The following is a 25,284-nucleotide window of genomic DNA, read 5'->3' as shown; positions in this document are numbered from 1 at the left end:
TGACCCTCTGCGCTGCTAGATATGGGCCTCCCAATTTTATCCAGCTCACGATATGCAGCTGTTTAGATTTCGGATGCACTAGAGAATGTTGGAAAAAAGGTGAAGATGAGATCTGAAGCAATGGCTTGTACTTGTGGGGAAAATACACCCAATACAAAATCACAGGGTTGTCCCAAAAAAAAAAAAAAAAAAGTGTTGGATGTATTAATAAAACTGTGAACGCGGGAGAAAACAAAAAGGATGTAACCTACCACTACAATCCAGGGTAAATCACAGTAACTCTTCCTACATAGATTTTTTAGCTTTTCCTAACAGCTCCAATACACAATGACGATATAGCTGCTGTGAGCCTACTCTTACAAATTTTACATAAATGCTTCTGAACAGTGAAATACAAATTTGCAGCGTTTGTTACAAAGCTACAGTAGCGCAAATCTGAACCCCATCCCTAATTATAACACTTACCAAGCTTACCGTCATCACAGACGGAAGGTGTAGATCCCATCCTGCGGCGCAAAGTTCGGGGTCTGAATTCTGGTGTCTCTTCTGGTTCCGTTTTAACCTGTACAGCCTTGAAAATGTAAAACGTATTTAATAATAAAAGTCGTCACTCAGCTTACAGACAAACAGAAGACACAGTGTTCTTTTCCAGAGTGCTCACCTCGGCTCTCATACGTTTAGCTCTTCTAGCAGGAGCACAGTTTTCTGAAGGCTGGACAGACTGTCTTTGAGGGATATCATGAGGTTTGTACTCCTTGTCCTTTAAATCTTGGACAAGATTTGGCTTCTGGAAAAAAAAAAAAAACACACAACATTAACTGGTTTAATAGGTGAACATGTTGCACAGCGAAACAATCCCCTCAAAATGAAGACACAGACAAAAACACAAACACATTCTTAAGTGTGTGAAAGAGTTGAAATTTCTGGCAATGTCCTTACTGCTGTTTGTCTTGTCCTAGCATTACAGAACAATGAGTCTTGTCCTAGCATTACAGAACAATGAGTAAGGGGAAATCTCAATGTGCCACAGCATTTCAAAACACAGGCTGCCAGAAAGGCAAGTATAGATGGGCATGGCCTTTTATAAGTGACCATGTGGTTCAGAAATTACCATTGGCTAACTTAAGCAGATTTGAGGTGGGGCGGGGGTATTTGGATTGGCTAAGTTAACTGATCTAGAGCGACTTAACCTTATTAAAACATTTTAAATGAAAAAAACAATGTTATCTAAAGACAAACATTTATTTGTATGTATTATAAACAACAAGCAGCCTAAAACTCAAATTACCAAATGGATGTTTTCCCATACACAAACAACTCATGCTCGACATACAGTATGGCTATGTATGAAACATTAAACTTTAAAGTTTATGTACAAGATACCTTATCCACACCTACGTCATCCATATATCCAGGCATTTTGGTGTTGGAGTCTGAAGCCTGTTTGAAAAGAATTAAATAATGCCATCACTAAAGTACCTTTTTCAAACAAATAAGAAATGTGACTGAAGAACTAATTTTAGGATAATTTCAACCGTAATGAAGAATGAATCACAAGGTAAAAAGGAAACTAAGGCTGCCTTCAGATCTGTGTATCTACATTGTCCTGATTTTTGTCATGCATTGTCATGAATTCAAGTGTGCCGATATTAACATTATTAGGCCCTTTACTGTTGTGTGTTAACGCATAACAAAAAGATGGAAACCTTTTCACTTAATGAAACACACAGATGTGAATTGACACCATTAAACAATGGCAAACCTGTGCACATGCATGAATGTGTACTAAAAATATTAGTTTGACTGGGCCCTAAAGGTTTTCACCGCCTAGATTCCAGAGGGGGACGCAACTGCAACGCAGAGGTCTAGGAGGCCTGCAACGCTACAGCTGGAGAGGGCACGGAAGTTCAGTGGGAGCTGGACTTCCACCTGCAAATATACCATAAAATTTATGGAGAGAAGAAGAAGACACCACAGGTGGCCCTCAGTTTACAATGGTTCAATTTGCACCGATTCAAAAGTGAGGGAGTTAGGTTCAATGCCTCTCTCAAAACAAGGAACGGTTCTAAATAGAAACTGGTGTAAACTGAAACCCAGTAAATAATTTAAGTCATTGGAAAGTGAGGAAGCTAGATTCCTAGCCTCTCTTATTGACAGAAATTGACATAATACAGGTACATTTTATTTAAAAGCTCCTTGTGTGAGAGCATGCAGCAACTTTACATATAATGTAACTTTATTTTATTACTTGTGTCAATTTTGAGAAAGGTCTGGAACATAACTCTCTCGCTTCCAATTGACTTACAAAATATACTGGGTTTCAATTTACACCGGTTTCTATTTACAACCATTCCCTCAAGAACCTAACACTGGTGTAAATTGAGGGCTACCGGTACGGATAATGGCAAGTGGGTTTTTAGAAAAGGCACTGTACAACCTACTTACTCTTATTAACTTACTAAGAGTTGGGCTTTAAAGCTTGTTTACACCAGCAGCTGCACAATTGCAAGCTGCTTGTGTGCATGCTCCTGGCACAGTGCTGATGCATTGCAGTGTTGTTTTAGAACTTTAGAAATTTTACTAGTGACATTTCATTACGTTCAATGGGTACGCCGCAGTTGTTCCGCGTTTCACTGCAATGCTCTAAAAAAAAAAAAAAAAAAAAGCACTGCATGACGTACTTTTATTAAGCACACATTACCGCAATGCAGTGGTGTGAACTGTGCCCACCCGTGACAAAGCAAATTGCCTTGTCATGCGTTCAGGCTGTGCTGGAAAAAAAAAAAACGTACAGACTGATTGTATCAGGTGAGAACAGGCCCTTAAAAGGAGAACTATGAGATGAGTGATTTCCACTCACCTCATAGTTCTAGCCGACCTGTGACAAATAGACTGTCACAGGTCAGCTCAGTAGATCGGGAGGTGAGCGAACACATACCAGGTTCGCTCACCTCTCGATCCTGTCACGGCTCTCTGCCGTGACAGGGGGAGGGCTGGATTCCCCTCTCCCCGCTCCGATCTGCCAGCGCTGACTGGCGGAACGGATGGGGGAGGGGCGGGTACAGCTGGCTCTGCCTCTAGATAGGCAGAGCCAGCTGTCATCTACGTCGGGATCCGCTCCGGCGTCTCAGTATACCGCGAGCTGTAGCTCGCAGTATACTGAGCTTAGGGTAACGGGAGGACGCTAGTTTGTGTCCTCCCGTTACCCTAAGGAGAACTATGGGGAAAAACACTGACCCCATAGTTCTCCTTTAATACAAAAATACATTTTTAGGGTTAAATTCGGCATTCAGCCAAAACTGCTGTCTGAATTCTGTTTGAGATGTTCTCTAATTTCCTGTCTTAATGAACACACAGGAAGTGAAAAACTGGTTTAAAAAAAAAAAAATTACAAGACATCTCACCCTTCCTTTACTCCCTTATGACCGGCCATTGGAGGTAAATGGCTGGTCAGAGGACCTGTTCCTCCTCTATGCTTGTAAGGCATCGGATATGTTTATTTTTTATCAAAGAGCTACTTGATTGCCATATCCACTATGTATATACTAAAGCATTTTCTGCCCCAGTACAAGCATAGAATTTTTAACTGGTGATTTAAAATGAAGACTGCATTATGCAAAACCCAAGCTGAGCTCAGACAGACTACATCAATGCACTTTTGGAAGGATATGCCACTCAGGGTGGGAGGTGTTTAAAATCACTAAATGTCTAACTATTCTTATTCAGCTCAACCAACTTAATACCAGCATGCTTCCTCATCTCCCAAAAAAACGGTTAGCTTGGGGTGTCTACTGTCCAAAAAAGGGGTAATTTAGGAATGCTTGAGCTGTCCTGACATTTATTCACAGTGTTTTATAACAAAAAGTATAGGAAACAAGTTTTTGTTAATGTTTGGCCTTTCATTTTTAACTATACAACAAGAAGAAAAACAGTGGTTATTAAATACCATTTAAAAGAATGCTCGGTCTCTAAAAATGAGACACAAATGAACTGGGTACCATATAAAACTAAAAATTGTGTTGCATGACCGAGTAATTGCGATTCAAAGCATAACAGCATTGAAAACTGAAAAATGGCCTGGAAAGGAATGGGGTGTGACATGCTGGTACTGAGGTGGCTAATCTATCCAAAAAATAAATAATAATATTTGTTCTGGAGTTTCACTTTAACTATAAATTGTGATAAATGCAGAATTCTTGCTTCTCCCCCCCAAGTTTAAACCAATCCTCAAAAATGACTCTTACCAGCACACTTGCTCCAGACTGAAACAAGGTGTAAGGGTAAAGAACGCGTTCATAATGGCCTCTAATGTGAGACCCGATGGCTTTTCCTGTAGAGAATCCCATTTTTGTAGCTATCTTTGTCCACTTCCTATCCCTGCAGACTGTATCAAAACCACCTTCATCAGTTACCAGCTGCAAGAAAGAACAAAAAAATTTTTTATACATTTGAGGAACACTAAAAAGGCATTATATTTACATACTTCTTTTACAGGCATGGCAGATAAAAGATAGACAAATATATAACCAAATCATCATCAGAACCAAATATGGGGAAGAAACATTTGATTTATCACCTTGTTTAGCTGAAACAAGTCCAGTATCTTTCTTTCAACATGAGGTATTTTCAGAGTGCATCCCTGTAATTCCCAAAACTTGGCTATCTGGTCCAAGAAGTTCAACTTCACCCTGGTTTGAGCCTGTGGAGATAGAATTTAGATATTGTAACATGGTGTGACAGGAAACACCTACTATACAACCTAACAAATGTAATTATTTTGTTTCCTGGGGGTAACAAAAAAATTTTAAATCTCCCCCAACTTTGTCCTGGTGACAATGGTAACCAGGACACAGAGGGTGAAAACCAGAAAAGGATTCTAACCTCTCACCACTCTATCCCAATTCAAAAAAAGAAAAATGTTGTGGCTTTAGATCAGAGATGGTCAATTCCTGGTCGCTAAGGTAAATTAAAATAAATCTCTGGCAAGAGGATCACTGATCGCAATCCCCAATAGGGAGGCGGGTGCTGAAATGTCAAGGCTATTGTTGGGAATATGGCAGCTAATGGGACTGTATTGACAGCCTGCCTTGCGCTAGATGGATCGAGCCAAGTCCTGACGGTGTGAGAAAAGCGTAGTCTATTTTATGCAACGCTGGCTGTCAACGCAATCAACTCATATGTTCTCAAGCTGTGCTGGCTTTACCTATCGACAGCCCCAGCATTTCAGTGCCAGCCTCCCCACTGGAAGTAGCTATATCAACATGTTGAGAAAACCTGCCATGTGTGGGAGGGACAGAGTCCCTTCTCTAGCTGACTGACTTTCTGTTATAAACCCCCCTCCTCTTCAGGCCCTCAGCGCTAGATTCATTCCTTCAAGCAGAATGAATTAAAGGCTGAGCACTGGTACTGCTGTTCTGGGCACCAGATTATAACAAATTGACAAATCACTAGGAGCAGCAAGTACCAGAGCTACAAGATCTGCACTGAATAGTAAATGTTCATGACTGGACCCCAGTTAATTTTTTTTTATAACTATATTTTGTGGGAACAGGATCCGCCTCTTGCATCAGGTGCAAAACTCTAAAGAACTGTCTGACCTTGGGAAAATGTTCCATCCGAAAAAGGGCACAGTATCATCCTAGGAAACCAAAGTCTCAGGGTTTGGGGAACCTACATTAATTCAGAATTACTATTAGGGTGCAGAATTCCAAATGCGAGAGGAAAAAAAAAAAAAAGGGCAACTGAGCAAGATGCCTAGTTATAGGAGTAAAGGCAAAAGGGGGAGCCTGAGCAACCAAACTGTAATGGGGGTATCCTTGGGACCCAATAAAGACAAACAAGAGACCATGAGTTATAAATTGGACAGAAGTCTTAAGCAGAAGGTTTGAAGCTCTGAGATCTGTGGTGCAACCAAGAGGCAAACTCCAAATGACTGAGGTATAGAGGCCATAGCTGATTAAGATAGACTGATCGAATCCACAGATCTCCTGCGATGAAGAAGGGGCATGGAGTGAGTTTGGACATGCCACTGTTAGGTGTATGAAGAGATGTCTTTCCTCAAAAGAGCAAGCGAATAAGGCATTCTTAAAACATTTTCCTTTTGCCCAGGAACGTAGGCAAAGAACTCAGCGCATATGGAAATACATCACTAACATGCAAGACACAAACCTAAATGCCTGCAAGAAATCACAGACATTTGTTCAATAAGATCCAAAGCCCAAGAGTTTTGACTTGAGTTAGAGGAGACACAGTTTCACAAATAAAGTCACCACCAACAGAGGACGTAGAGTAGTTTCAGTTACCTCAAACCGAGTTAAATAGGGAGCACAACTGTCCATCAGTGAAGTCCCTACAGCTAAAGGCACCATCAACCAGAGTGATGAGATGCCTGTTAAGGTGAAGAGCAGCTAGGGTCACAGAAGGTGGGGGGACCATTTGTCAAGAAAATACATATTAATGGGGAAATGCTTATTCACATTATCAGGAGGAAGCCAGGAATGCATTGGAAGTTCCCAATCCTCATAAAGAAATGTAATACAAAGTGTATAGGCAAGGACTTTGTGGTAGCACAAGCTCTTAAAGACATATACCTTTTACAGAACGTTGATCTACTGGACACATAGCAAAGCTTACTGTGTCAATCAGATTAGAAACAACAGTCTGCATATCCAAGTCATAAGGGACCAAGGCAAAAGCAGCATCTGCAAAAGCAGGCAGAGAAAGCTCTGAATCTCAATCAGAGATGGTGATAAGGCTTATAGATTCTCTGACAGAAAAGGGGCCAAGCAGGATCAGAACTAGGCTCTGCTGTAGATGGTGCAGAACACGAGAAAGTCAGAATTGGATATTAGAGACCTAGTAGACACAGTGCAGGTTTCATGCTCAGTCAGCAGAGCTTCAGGAGGGTTGCTGATGAAGAACCTATAGATATGAGTCCATGACTCCAGATAACAGGCAATGCTCCACTTATCAGTAAGAGTATGGAACGAGGTCACCCGGTGCAGTGCAACTGTCTTCTGAACTTCTTTTAACAGACACGTTGCACCAATTAGCGGTAAGCAACTAAACTCAAAGTGAGACAAGGCATTGTGTACTCACAAACCCAGACAGAAGGGCATGGTCATAGGCAGTTCAAGGTGATCAAGTTAATGTACGCGGGGAGTGGAACAACTCAAGAGACCAGATGAACTGGGCTAGTTCACACCATAACTGCATCAGAACTGCAGGCGTCTGCGCTTTTTATTTCCGCTTAAAATGGACTTTCAGGTGCAGTCCAGTGCGTTTGCATATGTTTTTGATACGCTCCGTTACAATCAGGCGCAGCTAAAATGCGGTACGCAGGATTTGTTTCTGACCGCATTGGAACTTACTGCACAGGTGTGACAAGAGCACCAGAAATCCCATTGGAAAGCACTGTGACACAATTTTGATGCAGCTGCCAAACTGAACAGACTGCATGACAACTGCATCTGGTGTGAACTAGCCCTAAGGCAACAATAGCAGCGGAAAGATAATTCCTTCTGAGATGAAAGGCAGGAAAGTAATGTGGACTTGCCCACGCAGTTCCCTTTTGGCTGAACCTCAGGAAAAAGGGTGGACATTTTCAAAGACAAAAAAGGTGCTCAACAGAGGCTGGGTCACACTAAAGTCTGTGCCACAAGTCTGGACCTGGATGGCACCCTGCAGCTAACCTCACGCACAAGGGCCTGTAAAGCACCACAAGGACAGCTGCATTCCAGGCTACACAGCAACCTTCAGCGCAGCAAGGTCCAAGTAAGGCCACTGAAGGTATTGCCGAGGCTACGCTTATCAGGATATCTGCTGAAAAGAGAAAAGAAAAAAAAACGAACAGCACAAGCAGCATAATAGACAGTCTGGCTGAAGAGAAAAAGCATCCAAGAGTACAGTATGTTGAAAGAAGAGAAAAAAAATAGCAAACCTATAGATAGAAATTTTAAAAAATGCAACACTGCCAAAAAACTGAAGCATAATGGTTAGGAGGTGAGGTTATACAGGGAGCTAGATTAACGTTTGGTTTGCCACTATCTCAACCTCCTGAAGGTGGCAGTTTAACCCATTGGTCTATGACTATTCACTATTCCTGTGGCCCTCAATGAACAAGAAAGAAAAGATCAGCCCAACTCCAGCATGGATTTGCTAATCTGTACTCAAAAGTTTAGTGTACAAGGCCATTTCAGATGTTTTATTCCTCCATATACAGCAAGTCAAAGTAAATGCTACTTTGATTTGCTGTATATGGAGGAATAAAACACACAACAAAGTGGAGCTTACATTTTCATACTTGACGAGAATTAGGTCTCACAGTAGCATAAATGCTCCATGTTAGGATCTCAGAGACTTAAGAGCACCTAACAGTATACTAAACCCTGTCTAAACCATGTCACAAAAAGCAATCAAGTTTGGATAAAACTGCACTTTAAAACACCATGGGAAAATTCATGAACAATTTTTAGGACTAATGAATTACATACAAGACATATCTGAACATTGTAGAAAATAAAAAAATTCAATATGTTGATAGTTTAGGCATTAAATGAATATTGGATGGAATGCATCTTAAAGGCAAACAACATTTAAACTTCAGGTATCTGAACAAAACATTTATCAAATATTCAGGTAGAAACAGTGGCTTAACAAAAGCAACACGATGATGCCTTCCTGTGTGGCCAGGATATACCACGCATGGAAAATATACATGGTGAGTTTTCTGTTGGCCACCTCTGCTCTCATTGCACTTCCTCTAGCTTTATTCACTGGGGAAGCACAAACATGTTCACTAAAAGTTAAACTAAAAGTTAGTAAAATTGTGTATTTTTTCTCCATTTATATTTTTGCATGGACTTTTAGTCCAAGTTGTGCATCCATTTAAAAAAAAAAAAGTTTGTATTTTTACATATGGCTAAAACAACTGAATCTGAATTAACCACTTCCAGCAGGTTCACGTAAATACACGTCATCCGCTGGAAGTGGTTATACCACGAACACGGCTGCTGCTACAGCCGTGTTCTTGGTACCATTTTAAACAGCAGACTATTGCTGTTTAAATACAAGTGATCCGGCGTCTGTACAGGCGAGCCTGGGACCGGCATGGTGGGTCTCCCCTGATGGATCGGAGGGAGATCAGCAGGCTTCCAGCCGCTGAGCGCTCCTCCGATCACTGGACCCGAAAGTGATGTGCATTGCATCACTTCCAGTGTCATTGTGCACATTCTCCAGCTCCTAGAGCCAGAAGAAGCAGATCTCTGCTTCATCAGCTTCTTTGGGGTCCCTAGGTGACATTAGGGGTCTGAAAGACCTCTGATGTCTCCATAAAGAGGACCTGTCACATTATGTTTGCTATTACATATGGGGGTTTGTTAGCCCCCTATGTGACAGCAATAAAGTTGAGTGTAAGGGGGGGAAAAATGTAAATTAAAGTAACATTTTTTTTTTAAGTTCCCCGCCCCCCACGTGCACGCACATACAAAGCAAACACGCGTCAGATGCGCCTACATGCAAAAGCGAAAATTCCTATACATATTGTCACGAGCGTCGGAGTGAGAACAATAATTCTAAGCCCATCAATCACTGTTAACACTATACTGATGAGCCGTAAAAGTGTCACCTATGGGAAATTTTGGTTATTGTAGTTTTTTGCGGTTTCACGGACGGATGCAATTTTAAGGCTTGACATGTTTGGTATCCATTTAGCCGGCGTGATCCCATCTTTTATATTTTACCAAAAAATTGGGCATTATATTCGGTTTCTGTGCACTAAATTTCATTCTAGTGTAATTTATCCTTAAAACTAGCATCTTTTTATTCTACAAGGCCTCTGCTTTCAGAAAATATATCATTGTTTGGGGTCTGAAGCTGTTTTCTAGACAACATAATTAAGATTTTATCATGTGTATGCAAAATGTAAGAAATTGCTCCGGGCAGCAAGTGGTTAAGTAAGCCTCTAGTAATCCCCTGAACCACAGGCATCAGACTAGATAGAGGGTCATCACTTAAGGAATAACTTTACCCTTATCTTTAAAAATCACAACAAAGACACCTTTAGAAATGTTTAGTAATGGCATTCTACCAAAAGATACTTAAAAAAGGTAATTGCAGGCGTTTTATTCTTTGCATACCTTATGTCTCTTTTCCTCTCCAGTCTTATTGCAATAGCCATTTTCACTAAGGGCAGATGAATCCATCTCCCTTTACTTCCTGGAACTCTGAGTCTGCCTTCTGGATCATATGCACATCTCAGGGGCCTTTCCCTGAGATCTTGCAGTTTACAGAGAAGATTTCCGGGCAATGCACTGTGATGCAACCTTCTCAGGATGCATCTCTTGGGCATGGGCTACATCACTAACGTCTAAGAGGACCAGGAAGTAGAAAAACAGTAATTGTAAGCAAAAGAAAAAAAATGTCTGTTCAACTAACAAATGTGAGATGATTTCATATCAGCATGCAGAGCTGCTTACTGATGTGATTTTTAGTGAAAGGGGGCACAAGTCCACTTTAAAGCCAGTCAGGACCCTACCGCTTTGTACAGTTCTGTCAGACTAAATGTAAGCATGCTTATAGGAGGGGAGAGCACAGGGATGTCCTCATTACCATGTTCCCTCTTTATTCAATCACCAGCCAAAGTTGGTTCTGGGTCACGGCTGTACTGCTTAGCTGCACAGATGTAAGCAATAATGCCTCTTATAGCAGCCATTCTCTGAATCCTACGCTGCTTACTAGTTCTGGGACATGGATGTCACTTGAAGAACGGTCAAAATGAACTATGCTAAAAGTAGCATGCATATTGGAGTAAGAGTACTAAAAATCCTCTATCTGAAAAACACTACAGTTTAGGCATATGTCAATGCAAAATAATAATAAAAACCAAAACGAAAAAAAAAAAAAAAATGCTTATTTCCCCATGTTTTACCCCTTTTTATACCCTTGAAGTACATACAAATACCTGTTGATCTGCCCGAAAACGTAGGTTGACAACACACAGAATTTCTGTGGACCAAGTGTGGTTAGCTCCACCCAGAGTCCTTTGCTAAACTACTCGTCCACTCAGATCTCTACCACAATAAATGTATGACAAGATACAGTTTTTTGTTTTTTTTTGCACTTATCAAAACAGGTATAAACAAAATGCTGCCAATGGTACATTAGACAAAAAAAGGAACCAAATAAGAGAAGTTCAAGGTTAGGGTTTATGTTAACGTTAAAAGTAGAAATTGCCAATTTATAATGGCTTGCTCTACATGAAGGTCTGTCACAGGAAGTAGTAACAATACAAAAAAACAATGAACATCTCAAAACTACCACAAAAGTTCATACTTTCAGGTTAGAGAACAGTTAAAAACAGTTAAAAGCCACCTGCTGGTTACCAGTCCAAGCTTTTAGTCAAATAACCCCCTCATTTTCAGAACCGCCTTGCCTGCCCTCCTTCTCCATGATCTTCTCAGCATTGTCCCATTCACACTGAATTATAGTTTACTCTTCTACAGCTCTTCCTCTCTGAAGGCCGTGACACACTGCAGGCGAAGCAGCCGGAGCGGTGGCGCGCTGCCTTTGCGAGCAGTGTGTCATGTAATTTTCTCCTGGGCACCTCAGCTGGCGAGAGCTCGCGGAGCTGAGCGTGCCAAGATCAACAATTCCAACTTCAGCCAATCGGCTCGCGCGAATAAACCAGCGCGTCGGTATGCGACAGCTGGCTGGTTGTTGTTGTTGTTACGGACGAGCCGATTGGCTGAAGGTGCAGTCAATCATCTGACTGCAGTCAATCATCTGAGTGCAGTCAGCTCACACACTGCACGCAAAGCTCCGTGCCGGATAGCTTTGCAGTGTGTCACGGCCTTTATGCATCTCCTAGTCTCCAATCCTCAGCCTAAAGTAAACCCTCTTATTTTACTACACTCATTGTTCTTTATGCTCTCTCTACTCCTTTAACAAACAGGCACACAATTGATAGTAGTAGTAGTAGTAGTAGTATTATATAGAGTTGCTCATTACCTCTGAATTTTCTTTCTCTCCTGGGGCTTTATCTGGGTTTTGAGACTTTGAAATCTGTACATTTTACATGTCTGGCATATCTACATATCAGAGTAAGCCATTCTGCATACCTGGGCCATTTTCCTACAGGCATATTCTGATAGTATAAATAGTATAATGGTCGATAAAAAAATAAAGATCGCATTTCACTAGGTTTGTACAAGGAGGTATTTTTTAGGATTACCACTTTTCCCAAAACTATATAATGCTCCATTTATTTTAAGAAAGGTGACTCAAAACACAGAGAATGCACTGTAAACTAAGGTGTGTTCAAGTTACTCAGCTGGAAGGTGTCATTTTATAAAAGCTACAAAACTGGTTACAAGAATAAAATATGAATACAAATAAAATAGGCAATTATATATCTGCTTTAAGTAACAATATCTAATGGTAAAGGGCATACTACTGCTGCAGTTATCTGTATCAAAATTGAGAAATCAAGGGCAGAAAATGGTACTAATGGCAGACTATGTGAGGATAGTATAAAAGCTTTACCATACCTTGAAATAGCAGGAAAGGCAATACAGTCACCCACCTTTTAAATATAGGCTCCCCACTGATCCTATATTTCCTGCATACAATTTTTAATAAATCTCAATTTAAATACTCCCCCCCACCCCCAAAGTGATCACAGGACTGGAAAGAACTGGCGAATGTGTGTCTGTGCAGGGCCGACAACACTGCTGAATTCGTAGAGTAGTGATGGCATTCCATGGGCATCCAGAGTTCTAATAGATTTGCTGTCACATGACGGCTTGGAAAAAGGTTTTTTTTTAAAGTAGGTATTTACATTGAGATTGATAACTGTATGCAGAAAATATAATAACTGTGGGGAGACATTTAAAAAGTAGGTGGTTGTATTGCCTTTCCATCTACTTTAAATTCCCCCCTCTGTGCCTTAGGTTCAGTTTGAACCCCTTAAAAGTAATTTAGGTCTGTGATCCAATATACCTATACAGTGCAGAAAATCTTCGGTTTCACGTTCTTAAAATCATCTAAGATATTTTGAACAGGAAAAGCAGACCATAGTGTCCAGCACGGTCACAATCAAGTGACATATAAAACCATTTAAGTGGAGTACTCCTTTCTGGGTTTCAAATTTTATATTATTTAAGGAACATTAACACCAAATTTTACCTCAAGTTCATTAAGTCTTTGGATACGTGGCGTGAAGTGCAGTTTGTCCACATCACAAGCAAATGGAGGTTGCCAGTCCTAGAAAAGAAAAATGATACATTACGGATTACCACTATAAATCAATAATTAAGCCTTTTATAATAGCACGCCATCAAACCTGACTCACGTCCTTAAAATCAATAAACAAAATTGAAATTAATATATTGCAGCTCGTCAGTCCTTACATGTGGATGCATGAGTTTTCTTTTTCAGGCCAAGTAAATTTTCTGCTCATGCTGCCAGAATTCCAGTGTTCTTCTAACTTCCTGTGCAATAAACTGAAATCTCAAACTATGTCATCATGAGTCTCAGTTCACTTCTGTAAACTACAGACAACCTTACCAATCCTATGCAGATTAGGAAAGAGGAGTTGTCCTGTAGTTCTAGTCAGGAAAGCAGCTTAGGGTGACATTACTGATACAGTACAGTGAGTGTTGTCATCCTAGGACAAGAAGTCTTAGGATGACAACACGATGATCACCAAATGAAAAAGGAAAATGGCCTAAAAAATGAAAACAAATGCAGGCAAATATACTTCAGGTCTATAACTGCGTGATACAAGTTTTGAAGATATCCCCTACGTACAATCATAACAGAGAGACTCTGACCCCATTCCCACTGAGCTACATCAGAAAAAGTGCTTTTTCAGATTGAGCTACATTGCACATATTGTTGAGCTATGTAGCGCTACTTTTGGCAAGGACTACGTAGCTGCTACATTGGGATGTATCCAATCAAGAGTCTTGATGTGACTTAATTCCTCTTCCTGCTTATATTTCTGTGCAAAAGTGACACTTCTGTAGCGCAGCAATGTCTCGCGACATTGAGCTAGACCATTGAAATCTATTGGGCCAAATCGCACAAAATCCACCGAACAATAGGTCATGTTCAAGCGACAATCTTGAGCTACAAGCTGAAGGCGACATTGAGCTGTGAGATGTGAACAGCTCCATTGAAATGCATTGGACAAGCTACATTGAGCTACAAACTGCTCAGGGTGAATGGGGTCTAAAGGCTGTTAATTAAAGTGACATTAAACCCTCAGATTTTGTAACATAAACCAATACTGTAATGTGTGCCTTACTGTAATCCATGGTTGTTTCCCTTCTCTTTGCTGCTCTTCCTTTTAAATATGTATCTCTTCTCATGCTGGGGGAGAACTTCCCTTTGAAGCTCAGTGCCTCTTCCTGTAGTGCTGGCTCAGGTTGCAAACCTGCACACAGACACCATATATCCATTCCTGAGACAAGGCAGTCTGCTGCAAAACAGAAGTTCTGCCCAGCATAAGAACAGATACAGATTTAAAAGGAAGAGCAGCAAAGAGAAGGGAAACAACCATGGATTACAGTAAGGCACACATTACAGTCTTGTTAAAACATCTGAGGGTTTAATGTCACTTTAAGTGTGCTTTAAAGTGACACAAAACTCGGGAGTTTAAAAACATTAAAAAGGCACATCCCCCCCCCCTTCCCCCCACACCTTTTTATCCCATAGTTCTCTTTAGGGTCACGGGAGGACAACTACTAACCTCCTCCCGTGACCCAAAGCTCAGTATATAGCGAGCTATATACGGAGGGTGAGAGCACCACAGCCGGGAGGGATCCCGACAATACTGTCAAGATCCACCCAGCTAGCTAATTGACAGCAGGCTCTGCCTATCTAAGGTCTCGTTCACACCTAGGCGTATTGCATATGCACGACCGTCGCGCGTTTTTTTACAGCGATTCGCGGTAAAAAAGTTGCACGTTTCCGAAGGCTACTTGGCTTATCCCAATGGAAACGCCCAACAAAACGGCCCAAAGTAGTACCTAGGTGGGAACGAGACCATTGAATACAATGGGATTTATTTTTTTGAGCGTTTTGTAGGAGCGTTCGTCGAGCGTAGAACGCACTACAAAACGTTCAGGTGTGAACCAGGGCTAAAAGGCAGAGGCAGCTGTGCCCGCCCCCTCCCTGTCCATTCTACTAGTCAGTGCTGGAGGATCGGAGAGGGGAGGGGGGAATTCTTGCAGGGAGCGGTGACTGTCCTCAACGCTCTCTGCTGGGAGATGATCGAGAAGTGAGCGAGCAACGGTATGTTTGCTCACTTCTCGTCAATAGAGCCGATGTGTGGCAGTTTCAATGTCACACGTCAGCTCTAACTAGGAGGATGAGTGTAAATCACTTACCTCATAGTTCTCCTTTAAGTACTTACCTTAAATGATGCCTCTTGATCCGATCATCTTTTCAGTAGTTTTCAGGAGTCCACTGCTGGTGCCGGTCTCTGATCCAGTGCAGACTCCTCGGGTCCCACGGTATCTGTCCGCACGCACACTATTAGACATGTGCAAAGACTAAAAAAAAAATTTTCGGACTAAATGAACTGAAACTAAAAACGTCAAATGAAAAACACGTTTTTAGGTTATTTGGGATTCGGCTATCCTGGAGGCTGGGCGCTTGATGTCACGTCTGTTGGGGGGGGCACAATTTTCTGTTCTTGCCTCGGGCTCAAACGGAGCTAGCTATGGCTGTTTCCAGGGAACATACAATTGAAAAATTAAAATAAATGAAAGGGGAAGTTTTGCACTTCTCTCAAGCTCACAGGGAAATAGACCATTAATTATTTTTTTCTATGCAAATTTTTCATCGACATCATTTGTGGGTCGTCAACACCCACAATTGATGTCACGGATGAGGCACAGGACTATAGGAGGAGGAAGTGTGCATTAGCATGTGGCAAAAACAACACTTATGTGTCAATTATAATTAAATGTAAGCAATAATTACTACAACAATGGTGGCAGTTTCAGTATAGAAGGATGGTAGTTTGGCACAAAATAGGTGGCTTACAGTAGCAAACATGGCAGATGTCTGCCAGTAATTTATCAAATGAGCTTTGTAAAAGGCCTGTTCTATTCCCTTAGTATAAAAGTACTAATACTCTGCCATTGGATCATGAATAGGTAAACATTGATAGGTCTATGGACAAACGTATGTTTCAGGAAAGACCCTTAAAAGACAAAAGGAGGCAACCAAAAAAAAAAAAAAAATCTAGCCGAATTGTTTATCCAATGGCCTTTTTTTCCCCTCCCAATATAAGATCCCCAGACTGAAAACCAGCTGCTGTGGTTAAGAGGTGGTCCAACTTTCCCTGTAAATTTAAATTTGTTTATTACAGCTAATGTATATAGCATTGACAATTTATGCAACGCTTTACACAGTTGCACTTTCACCTCAGTCCCTGGGACAGCACAGGGCGCACATGCAAACTCCTTGCTAATAGTGTCCAGACTCTCAGTGCTGCAAGGCAGAAATGATAACGAGTATGACATTGTGGTACTGCATTTCACATTGTAGGTAATACAATTGGAAAGCATACATGAAAACACCATGAAAAGCCAGAAAGAGTAGAAGTGGGTTCTCATTGCTGGAGTCCAATAGACTAGAGACTATAACTAAAATAGCACTTTTGGCTGAAATGACCCTTTAAACCAGCTCAGGCCTGCAATGCTTCATTGAGAAAAGTCTCCTCCCCATGACCTTCTGTTCTACATCACAAAGCAGTTTATGGAGGAAGGGTTTAGATATCTGCTTGGCCTGCCTAAAAGCTATTGAGAACAATGGAAAGGCTGATGGGTATACATGTTCATTGTTTGTATGACTTGATTTAAAGCTGAACCAGGGCACAAAAACATTTTTTTTTACTCTGACTCACTCCTAACCAGCACACAAGGAAAGCCAGGACCTGGAGATCTCTATCTACTCACTTGCACTAACACCTTTAGCACATTTACACTGAGAGGTGAAGAAATTATTTTGGCAGATGGGACGTCTCTTCTGCCCAAAATCTGTACCTCCAACCATTTTTCATTTTACTGGACTTTAAAAATGCTTATAAAATGTAAATGCTTTGCTTTGTGCAATTCCTGCTTTTATTTTCTGTGAAAATCAGCATCTTCATTCAACTTTACATTGTCCCGGCGCGGAAATAAAGCAGGCGGCGCATGTTGGGTTGTGACGTGGATAATAGAAAGTACAGTTCCCATGATATTATGAGAATTCACTGCTTACGGCCGTTGCTTTTGTATTGGCGGGCCGCAACTGAGTGCTGTAAGGAACGTGCCCACCCAAGGTAGCATGTCACCCTCTATACTAAAAAGGAGGCGTCAAGGCAACTGGACTTGCTGTATTTTTCTTGAAGAAGTTTCACTGGTCATCCAAGCAGCTTTCTCAATTCAGAATTGGGCCCGACACGTTTTTTATTTTCGGTTTCGTTCCGGTTTGGTAAATGTCATTTCTTTGCACCTCTAAAAAGAACATTTAATTCTGACATAAAACTACACACAAATAAGATAGTTACGCAAATGGTTTATTAAAAAAAAAAGACTGCTTAGGAGTTAGGTAATATACAAAGATGGCCACCAGCTTCGTAAACTTCAGGAAGAGAACATCAAATATCTAAAAATGGTGGCTGCATACAAGCAAGCATGAGAGCTGAAGTTTCCCCAACATAAGTGTAGGCTGCCCTTATCTTTCTATCTTGCTCTCTTATAAACCCATTTAGGACCCAAGTAGGACTGTTGCGCCACTGAAGTGCACCTAATGCAACTTCCTGTAATGCTGTGGGAACAGTGAATCATGGCTCCTGAATTAGGAGCAAAGTTGCCACTCATGTACAATGTGTCTGCTTGCACTACAGTGGGATGAAAAAATGCAGCAGAAGAATGTATTTTGTCAATAAGCACCTGGCCACACCAAGTCCTGCCCACTGTTTTCTTGAATTGACAGCATTGCAGATGTGGCTGAAACCCTCCTACTGTAAGCTGCCGTGTCTGGGAGGGGGAAGCATGCGAGACAGACATGAAGGCGGCTGAGGATGATTAATACTAGCCATACACAGCTTAAATCATGGATGATTCCTCATCAATTGGCAGAAATTCTAGCCTTGGTTGACCCTGACAGCTTGACTAAGTTCGATCATGATATGGGTGGAAAATTGTCGGCCGAACAGCAACAGCTTGAGACCCCATTCACACTGAGCTACATCAAAAAAACGTGTTTTTTTCAGAGCGATTTTGAGCTGAGCGACATTGAGCTACATTGCACATTTTGTTGCACTAGGTAGCGTGACTTTTCGCAGGGACTTCCTAGCTGCTACATTGGGCTGTAAACAATCAAAAGCGGTCTTGATGTGACATCATTCCTTCCTTCTTATATTTCTATGCAAAAGTGACACTTCTGTAGCGTGACGTAGTGCGACAATGTCGTGCGACATTGAGCTACGCTATTAAAGTCTATTGTGCCAAATCGTACAAAATCCTCCGAAAAATAGTTCATGTTCGAGCTACAAGCTTGAGCGACGAGCTACAGGAGACATTGAGTTGTGAGATGTGAACAGCTCCATTGAAATGCATTGGAAAAGCTACATTCAGTGACATTGAGCTGATATTTGAGTGATTTTGGAGCTGAAATCGTGCAATAAATCGCTCAGTGTGAACGAGGTCTTAGGTATTTGGACAAGAGCAAGTGCTGGCTGTCTGAACACAACAGGCAGCAGGTGGAGATTCCACTTTAGGGAATGGGACATGGGAGTTTAAGTGATTTCTCTCATTCAGCCACATGCGTTGAACCTATACGTGTACAGTCAGCTTTAAAAGTACACCTGTGCCTATTTCCATCTGTGTTTAATCCATTGTGTATTGTACCGACATCAGTAAAGTGAATTCTAGAGCTAGAGAGGCACGCAAGGGCTTGTTTAATAGCGCATTTATTGGGTTACAAATATGTGAATATCGTTTAATGTCCATGGTCTGGTAATAGGTGGACTTTAATGATTCCTTTCCAAATATAGCAGCATCTTCCAGTTGATAAAATTACTTTGTACACAATAGCTGGGTCCAAAATTCACAAAATAGTCCCAAGCCAAAATTAACATGGAACCCTATATTCCCTACCAAATAATACTTCCCAAAAACAAAAGGCAAAATACAACTAAACTAAAAAGTTGTGCTCCATTTTAAATCTCCTGGCAAAACAAAAAAACTACCCTTGCAGTGGGGCTACCCCCTTTCCAAGGGTTAAGCGCTCGTTTATGACTAGGCAGTGGCGGCGGAGCTACCAGGATCGCAGAGGTCGCAGGCACGACCGGGCCCTGGAGTTCCGCCACTTAGGAGGCGGCCCAGGACAGGAGGACGGGGCCTGTAGTAACCGCTGATTATCAGGATATTTAATATCGCGGTAACCGCTAATATCAGTACCGGGACCTCTTCCTCGTGTCCTGGGCCCTGCATGCTTCACGCTGCTCTCATCACCTTGTTCCGGGGGCAGTGTGAAGAATGATCGAGCCGGCGCAGCAGCCAATGAGTGGGAATAGAGGAAGGTGTTTTGTTTGAATATATATTTTTTTTGTCTGAATTTTTATTTTTAAAGTATCTAATCTTTTTCTTGGGGGGGCTTCATGGCATGGATTCTTGCACCGGGGGTCACTAGTTACGCCTCTGTGCCTAGGGGATCGGAGTAAAGCACTTATACTTACCTGATCCCCACTCCCCCGCTGGTCAGTGTTCAACACTCTACCACTCTGCTTCAGCTGCTGCAATGTCCCTCAATATCCTCATGCAGGTCTACGGAACTATCCTTAGACCACCAGAGGGAAGGGGAGAAGTGTCTGCGGGGATTGGTCTAACAGCCTGGAGGGAACAGGGATCAGGTAAGTTAAATAGCTTTTTCCTGTCCCATAGGCTTAAGAGCATTATGAGGTGAGTGCTTTTCTGGATTCCACCTGCTTCTCCTTTGTGGACACTCCTCCATTTCATTTTTTAGGTAAGATTAGGTTCTCTATACTCCCTTCACTAAGTTTCTTTTTACAGATGCAGTTTGCATCTTCCTTCCCCAGGTTCCTGGGAACCTATTGCACCCCCAGTTGGTTATCTCTCTGGTCTTTCTGGTGATACATCACTTTATATATACATCATGACCCCCTGGCTTTAGTCTTAAAACAGCCCTTCGTCTCTATTGCGATCTATGATCATTTAATATCCTTTGCTGGCCAGGCTTGGGAATCAGATTATAGACATACAGACATACAGACATACAGACATACAGACATACAGACATACAGACATACAGACATACAGACATACAGACATACAGACATACATATAAATTCACACACTGGGGTTGCCAATTACTTTTGAATCCAACTACTTTTGATTCATACCCATACACACACACACACACTTCCATCTCACTTTTAGTGTCCAGGCCCGCTTTGGTTGGCCAATCCATCTTCCTCCACCCTGGGTTCACTGGCTCTTGATCCGATACCAGCCAGTACCGCATATCTGGTGACCTCACACTGAAGGGGTAAGACTTATCTAACACTTTTAATTCCAAATCCAATATGCACAAATATGTTTTGTTTTTAGTGTAATAACTATAGGCCGGTCAGTCTAACAATCGGTAGTTTGTAAAATGCTAGAGGGCATAATAAAGGATTATCTGGTAGAATTTGTTCAGGAAAAGGGGATAGTTAATGACAATCAGCATGGGTTCAGGAAAGATCGTTCCTGCCTAACTAACTTGCTAACTTTTTATGAGGGGGTAAGTAGAGATATGGACAGAGGTAAGCCGGTAGATGTGGTATATCTGGATTTCTCAAAGGCTTTTGATACGGTACCACACAAACGCTTGCTTAAAACTAGAGGCCATCACCTAAAATTGGTGGAAAAAAAATTCCAGCACAAGGGGCGAAGGGGGTTCTTCACAGTAAGATCAGTTAGGGTCTGGAACTCACTGCCACAGGCGGTGATTTCAGCAAATAATGTGGAATTGTTCAAGAAACTTTTGGACGATTTCTTAAGGGACCGTAATATACAGGGGTACAGGTATTCCTAGAATGAGATCCTAATAGGTTGGACTTGATGGACTAATGTCTTTATTCAACCTCAACCTTTATTCAACCTGAGGGGCGGGCTTCCGATGACTGCAATGCTGAGCAGGCAGTGTGCACACCGGCCCGATCGGCAGTTTTCGAACAAGCACGCCACTAAACTAATCGTACAATTCTCGGCGGGTTTTCCAGCCTGCTTGTTCGACGGAAGACGTGCGATCGTACAGTAGAAACGGTCGCACGCCTTCCATACACTTTGCGATTATCGTACGATCGTGGGATTTCCCACGATAATCGTACAGTGTATGGGCACCTTAATACAGAACCAGCATCACATAAGTGGATTTGTTAGAAAACCAGCACTGTCTGGACCTGGAGGAAGGCAGCACCAGTGAATGGTTAAGTAATCCAGAGCTATAACTTGTTTCATGGCAGGGCTAGACAAATCCCAGGAGCCAGGTAACCAATGTTGCTTAAACGTTACAGCTGATGCCGAAATTGTGAGGTATTCTCTAGTTGATATCAATGGAGCTGGCTTCAAAAAAAAAAAAATCCTGCTGGCTCCCGATTTTCATATTAAATTTGTTTTATGGGAGAAGCAGCGGGGGATTTACAATTTCAAAAAGAAAAGCAGAAACTCCTCCACATGCAGTCTGATGAAGTCCAGCACAAGAGTCCCCACTTGGAAGCCTTGCCAACCTGCAGGGTTTTTTCAGTCGACAGATAAATAAAAACCTCAGAGCCTTTGCAGCATCAGATGCTGTTTTTGCTTTTCTCACGCATTGTAGCTATGCCCTGGACACACGCAGTGCTGCAGAGGAGATATGGAGCAGTGGTCTTTATTGATGTAATCCTCACTACAAACACAAGTGTACATTACAGCAAAACTATTCACAAAAGCAGAAAATTTTAATTTCATAATGGAATATTACCAAGCCATATACAAGACTAATACAAGCACTTTAGCTGAAATAGTTTATGTCACACTATGCACATCAAACTTCCCAGTGTGTAGGAAAAAGGTCTGTGGAGAGCCTGCGAGTGTAATAACAAAGTAAAGGAAATATCTTGCTCCTAGACAAATTGTAAAACACATCAAACTAATTATTCAACTAAATTACTAACTTTTACCAATCTAGGAAATAACACCTTTCACATATATTCTCAGCACTGTGATCCCTAAGGCTGCATTCATACTAGCCTCCTGCATTTGGTTATTTAAATGCAGACATTCTCTGGGAAGTATAAACAAAGTTATCCTGGATTTAAATGTACTTGCGTTTACACAAGTTTACATATGTTAAGGCGTGTTCAAAGTATATAACCTGCCCCTGGACGCACAGATTTCTATGTTCACTAAAACACAGCTAAACTAAATCCACCTAAAAAAAAAGGTAAACGCACAGTGTGAATGCCATAAATCATAACATTTATATGCGTTTACAAATGTCCTATAAACACAGGCTTGTCATTGGTAGTGTGATCGAAGGCCTAAGTTGCAATGGCATAGATGACATATGCAAGAGGCTAATTAGAGTAACACCCCAATAACACATATGAAAAGACCTTATGTAAATTATCAAAAGGATGCAAAAAATAACCAGCGAGGCAGTTCAACAAGCAACGGCAATTGTATAGACACAAGGATATAAGCTTTCACAATTAAAAACAGGGTCTCATGAAGAACCAGCTATAATTCTAAAGAAGCACTGGCCACCTGATTTCCTAGATTTGTTCATGACTCCCCTTAAAGACAGAACATAAAGCTGCCCACACACCTTACAATTATCTGCAGATGTTCTATGGTCAGATGGAAAAGGTGCAACAGATTCCTCCATCTACACTTAACTGTGTGGATGGAGGAATCTCCACCTGGGCCAATCTGTTGCACTTTTTCCATCTGACCACAGAAAATCTGCAGATAATTGTAAGGTGTATGGGCACCTTAAGGGAAATAAGCCACCATCAGGAAAGCCCTTGCACAGCTGACACACAATGACAATTTAGAACAGCCATTTCAGAATCCAATCTGCAATTCTGGTATATCACTAGCCATCCACCAGGCAATTTTTCAACCTTCTTTTCACCACAAACATGACTGAACCGATCAAGGCACATTACCACTAACAGGTTTGATCAGCTAATGGTTTTGATAAAAGCTGCTGGTGGCAGGTTTCCTTGACCCATTTTTATGGAAAAAACGCAGGATGGAATTGCTATAAATCTGCCTAGTGTATGGTCAGCCTTTCCTTGCACAAGTCAGCACAGACCATGGAACACGTTTTCTCTGCTTGTACTCAATCAACAACAGAAAGTCCCCCACCCTTCCACCATTCTTTACATGGAAGACCAAGTCTGTCATAAAGCACCATTATATCTGAAGTACCAAGCCATAATGGGAAGGAATGTAGCTAAAACCTGTGCTCAATATCGGTCAATCCTCAGTAAGGGGGCCATCCATCAAAAAGAGAAATAATAGCGGGCAATGGCTCACACAGGAACCCTATTTTTTCTGATTATTGGCTGCATGCTAGCTCTGCTTAACATGGAGTTAAATTGCCTCACTGGGACCAGAGCATGGCCAAAGCATCCAAAGATGGCAGCTTTCATCTGCAGTTTCTTACAGGTATTTTACCGAATGAGAGATCCCCTTTAAAAGCATGTTACCAAAAATATATTAGCGCTCAGTCTTAAATCAGAGATGTTTGCTGCATTTTATAGGAGGGACCCCATAAAATATTTTGAGAATCCAAGAATGATTTAGGGGACCATACTTAAAATTCCCCTCACAAGGGTTTTGAAAGCAACCCTTTTCTTTGCCATTGTTTACAACAACCACTACCAACTATTCAGCTTATAAGCAACTCGATGATGCATAAACACACACACACTTTGATCAATTCTCACACCCAAAGAACCAGTTACTCTAATTGGGTGCAGCCATCTTGTCTCTCACACACCACAGAGGAAATGAAGGCAGACTGTCAGAGACCTCAAGTCAATGACACTGGAGGAAGAGTCTGCAGGAGCCAGAGCATTGCACCAGTGATCCACTGATCGCAGTTGAAATGCTTTGCTGGCTCCAATGCAAAAACAAAAAAAACATGCATTATCAGCAGGGGCATTTATTATTTTTTTTGTAGAAGGTGGACTTAACCTTTAAAAGGTTGATCAGCCACAGGGCATTTTTGAATTACATTTTACATCTGAATACTGTAAAAAAAAAAAAAAGCATCCCTCTCCTACAGGGCAGGTAATAAAAAATGCAAATGCAGCTCCCAACAGACTTCCTCAATAAGGCTTGCAGACATTTCAAACACAATGACGCTACAGCTAGCAATAAAACAAAACTTATACCCAAAATTAATAGCTATAGTGTGGTTATGTCTTGTATACCACTTAAAAGGAATAAAAAATAAAATAAACACTCCAAACTCATCTAACAAACATAAAAAGCTGACCGACTTCCTAACAAGCCTACCACAATGTGGGACGCAGACAGGATAATGAGGTACTCATGTATACCCATCACTCAGCTGTCACATGTAAGGTGACACAAAATGAAATAATTGCTGTACTTCCAAAAGCATGCAACTTTGATTGTAATGTGAAGTAGCCATATTGGCTTCTCTCAGCATGTGTATATGTGACAGTGTGTAAAATGGTGGACAGTATTAAATGAGAAAGATGGAGGAGATTCACAGGCAGTAAAACCTAGATGTGCTGGAAACTCTCATCCAGTCTGTCAAGCAAACTGGGATGTGACATGCTGGGGCCACCACCACCCCTATATGGATGACAAAAAAGGACAAGGCTAAAGAGACTAACAGCCCAAGCTCACTACAATAACAATATGGAGCAGCCCTAATCCCATGCTGAGGAGGCATTTCAAGCCTCACGCACCAAAGTCACCCATAACTCCATACTAAACAACACAATGTCTAGTTACTCTCCTTCCCCCAGAATCTTCAATAGAGACAATTATTAAAATAATACAGGATTTATATAGTGCCAACAGTTTGTGCAGCACTTCATAAAATAAAGGGAGACAGTATAGTTGCAATACAAAGCAATTCAGGAGGGCCCTGCTTGTAATGTAAAAACGTATCAATGTAACACTAAGAAAATGAACTAGGAAACAAAAGAAAAAGCATACTAGTGTACACAAGACTACATAATATTAAGACTACATA

General features: G+C 41.4%; 1 protein-coding gene across 2 annotated transcripts in view; it reads right to left on the bottom strand.

The window, feature by feature from the left end:
* Positions 1-25,284, bottom strand: part of KDM5B (lysine demethylase 5B) — a 55,168-nt gene that overhangs the window by 27,441 nt on the left and 2,443 nt on the right. The window contains exons 2-7 of one of the 2 annotated variants that reach the window (XM_018556907.1): positions 13,183-13,260; positions 4,577-4,699; positions 4,245-4,415; positions 3,647-3,655; positions 662-787; positions 475-571 (exon numbers count right to left, since the gene is read on the bottom strand). In XM_018556907.1, coding sequence (XP_018412409.1) covers positions 475-571; positions 662-787; positions 3,647-3,655; positions 4,245-4,415; positions 4,577-4,699; positions 13,183-13,260 — 604 coding nt within the window. Of the gene's footprint in view, positions 1-474; positions 572-661; positions 788-1,383; positions 1,441-3,646; positions 3,656-4,244; positions 4,416-4,576; positions 4,700-13,182; positions 13,261-25,284 lie in introns of both variants that reach the window. The other variant, XM_018556906.1, reaches the window with a different exon arrangement.

This window comes from Nanorana parkeri, unplaced genomic scaffold, assembly GCF_000935625.1.
Source record: "Nanorana parkeri isolate BGI_ZX_2015 unplaced genomic scaffold, ASM93562v1 scaffold257, whole genome shotgun sequence".
NCBI lineage: Eukaryota > Metazoa > Chordata > Amphibia > Anura > Dicroglossidae > Nanorana > Nanorana parkeri.
This window is presented reverse-complemented; position numbering and strand designations above follow the sequence as displayed.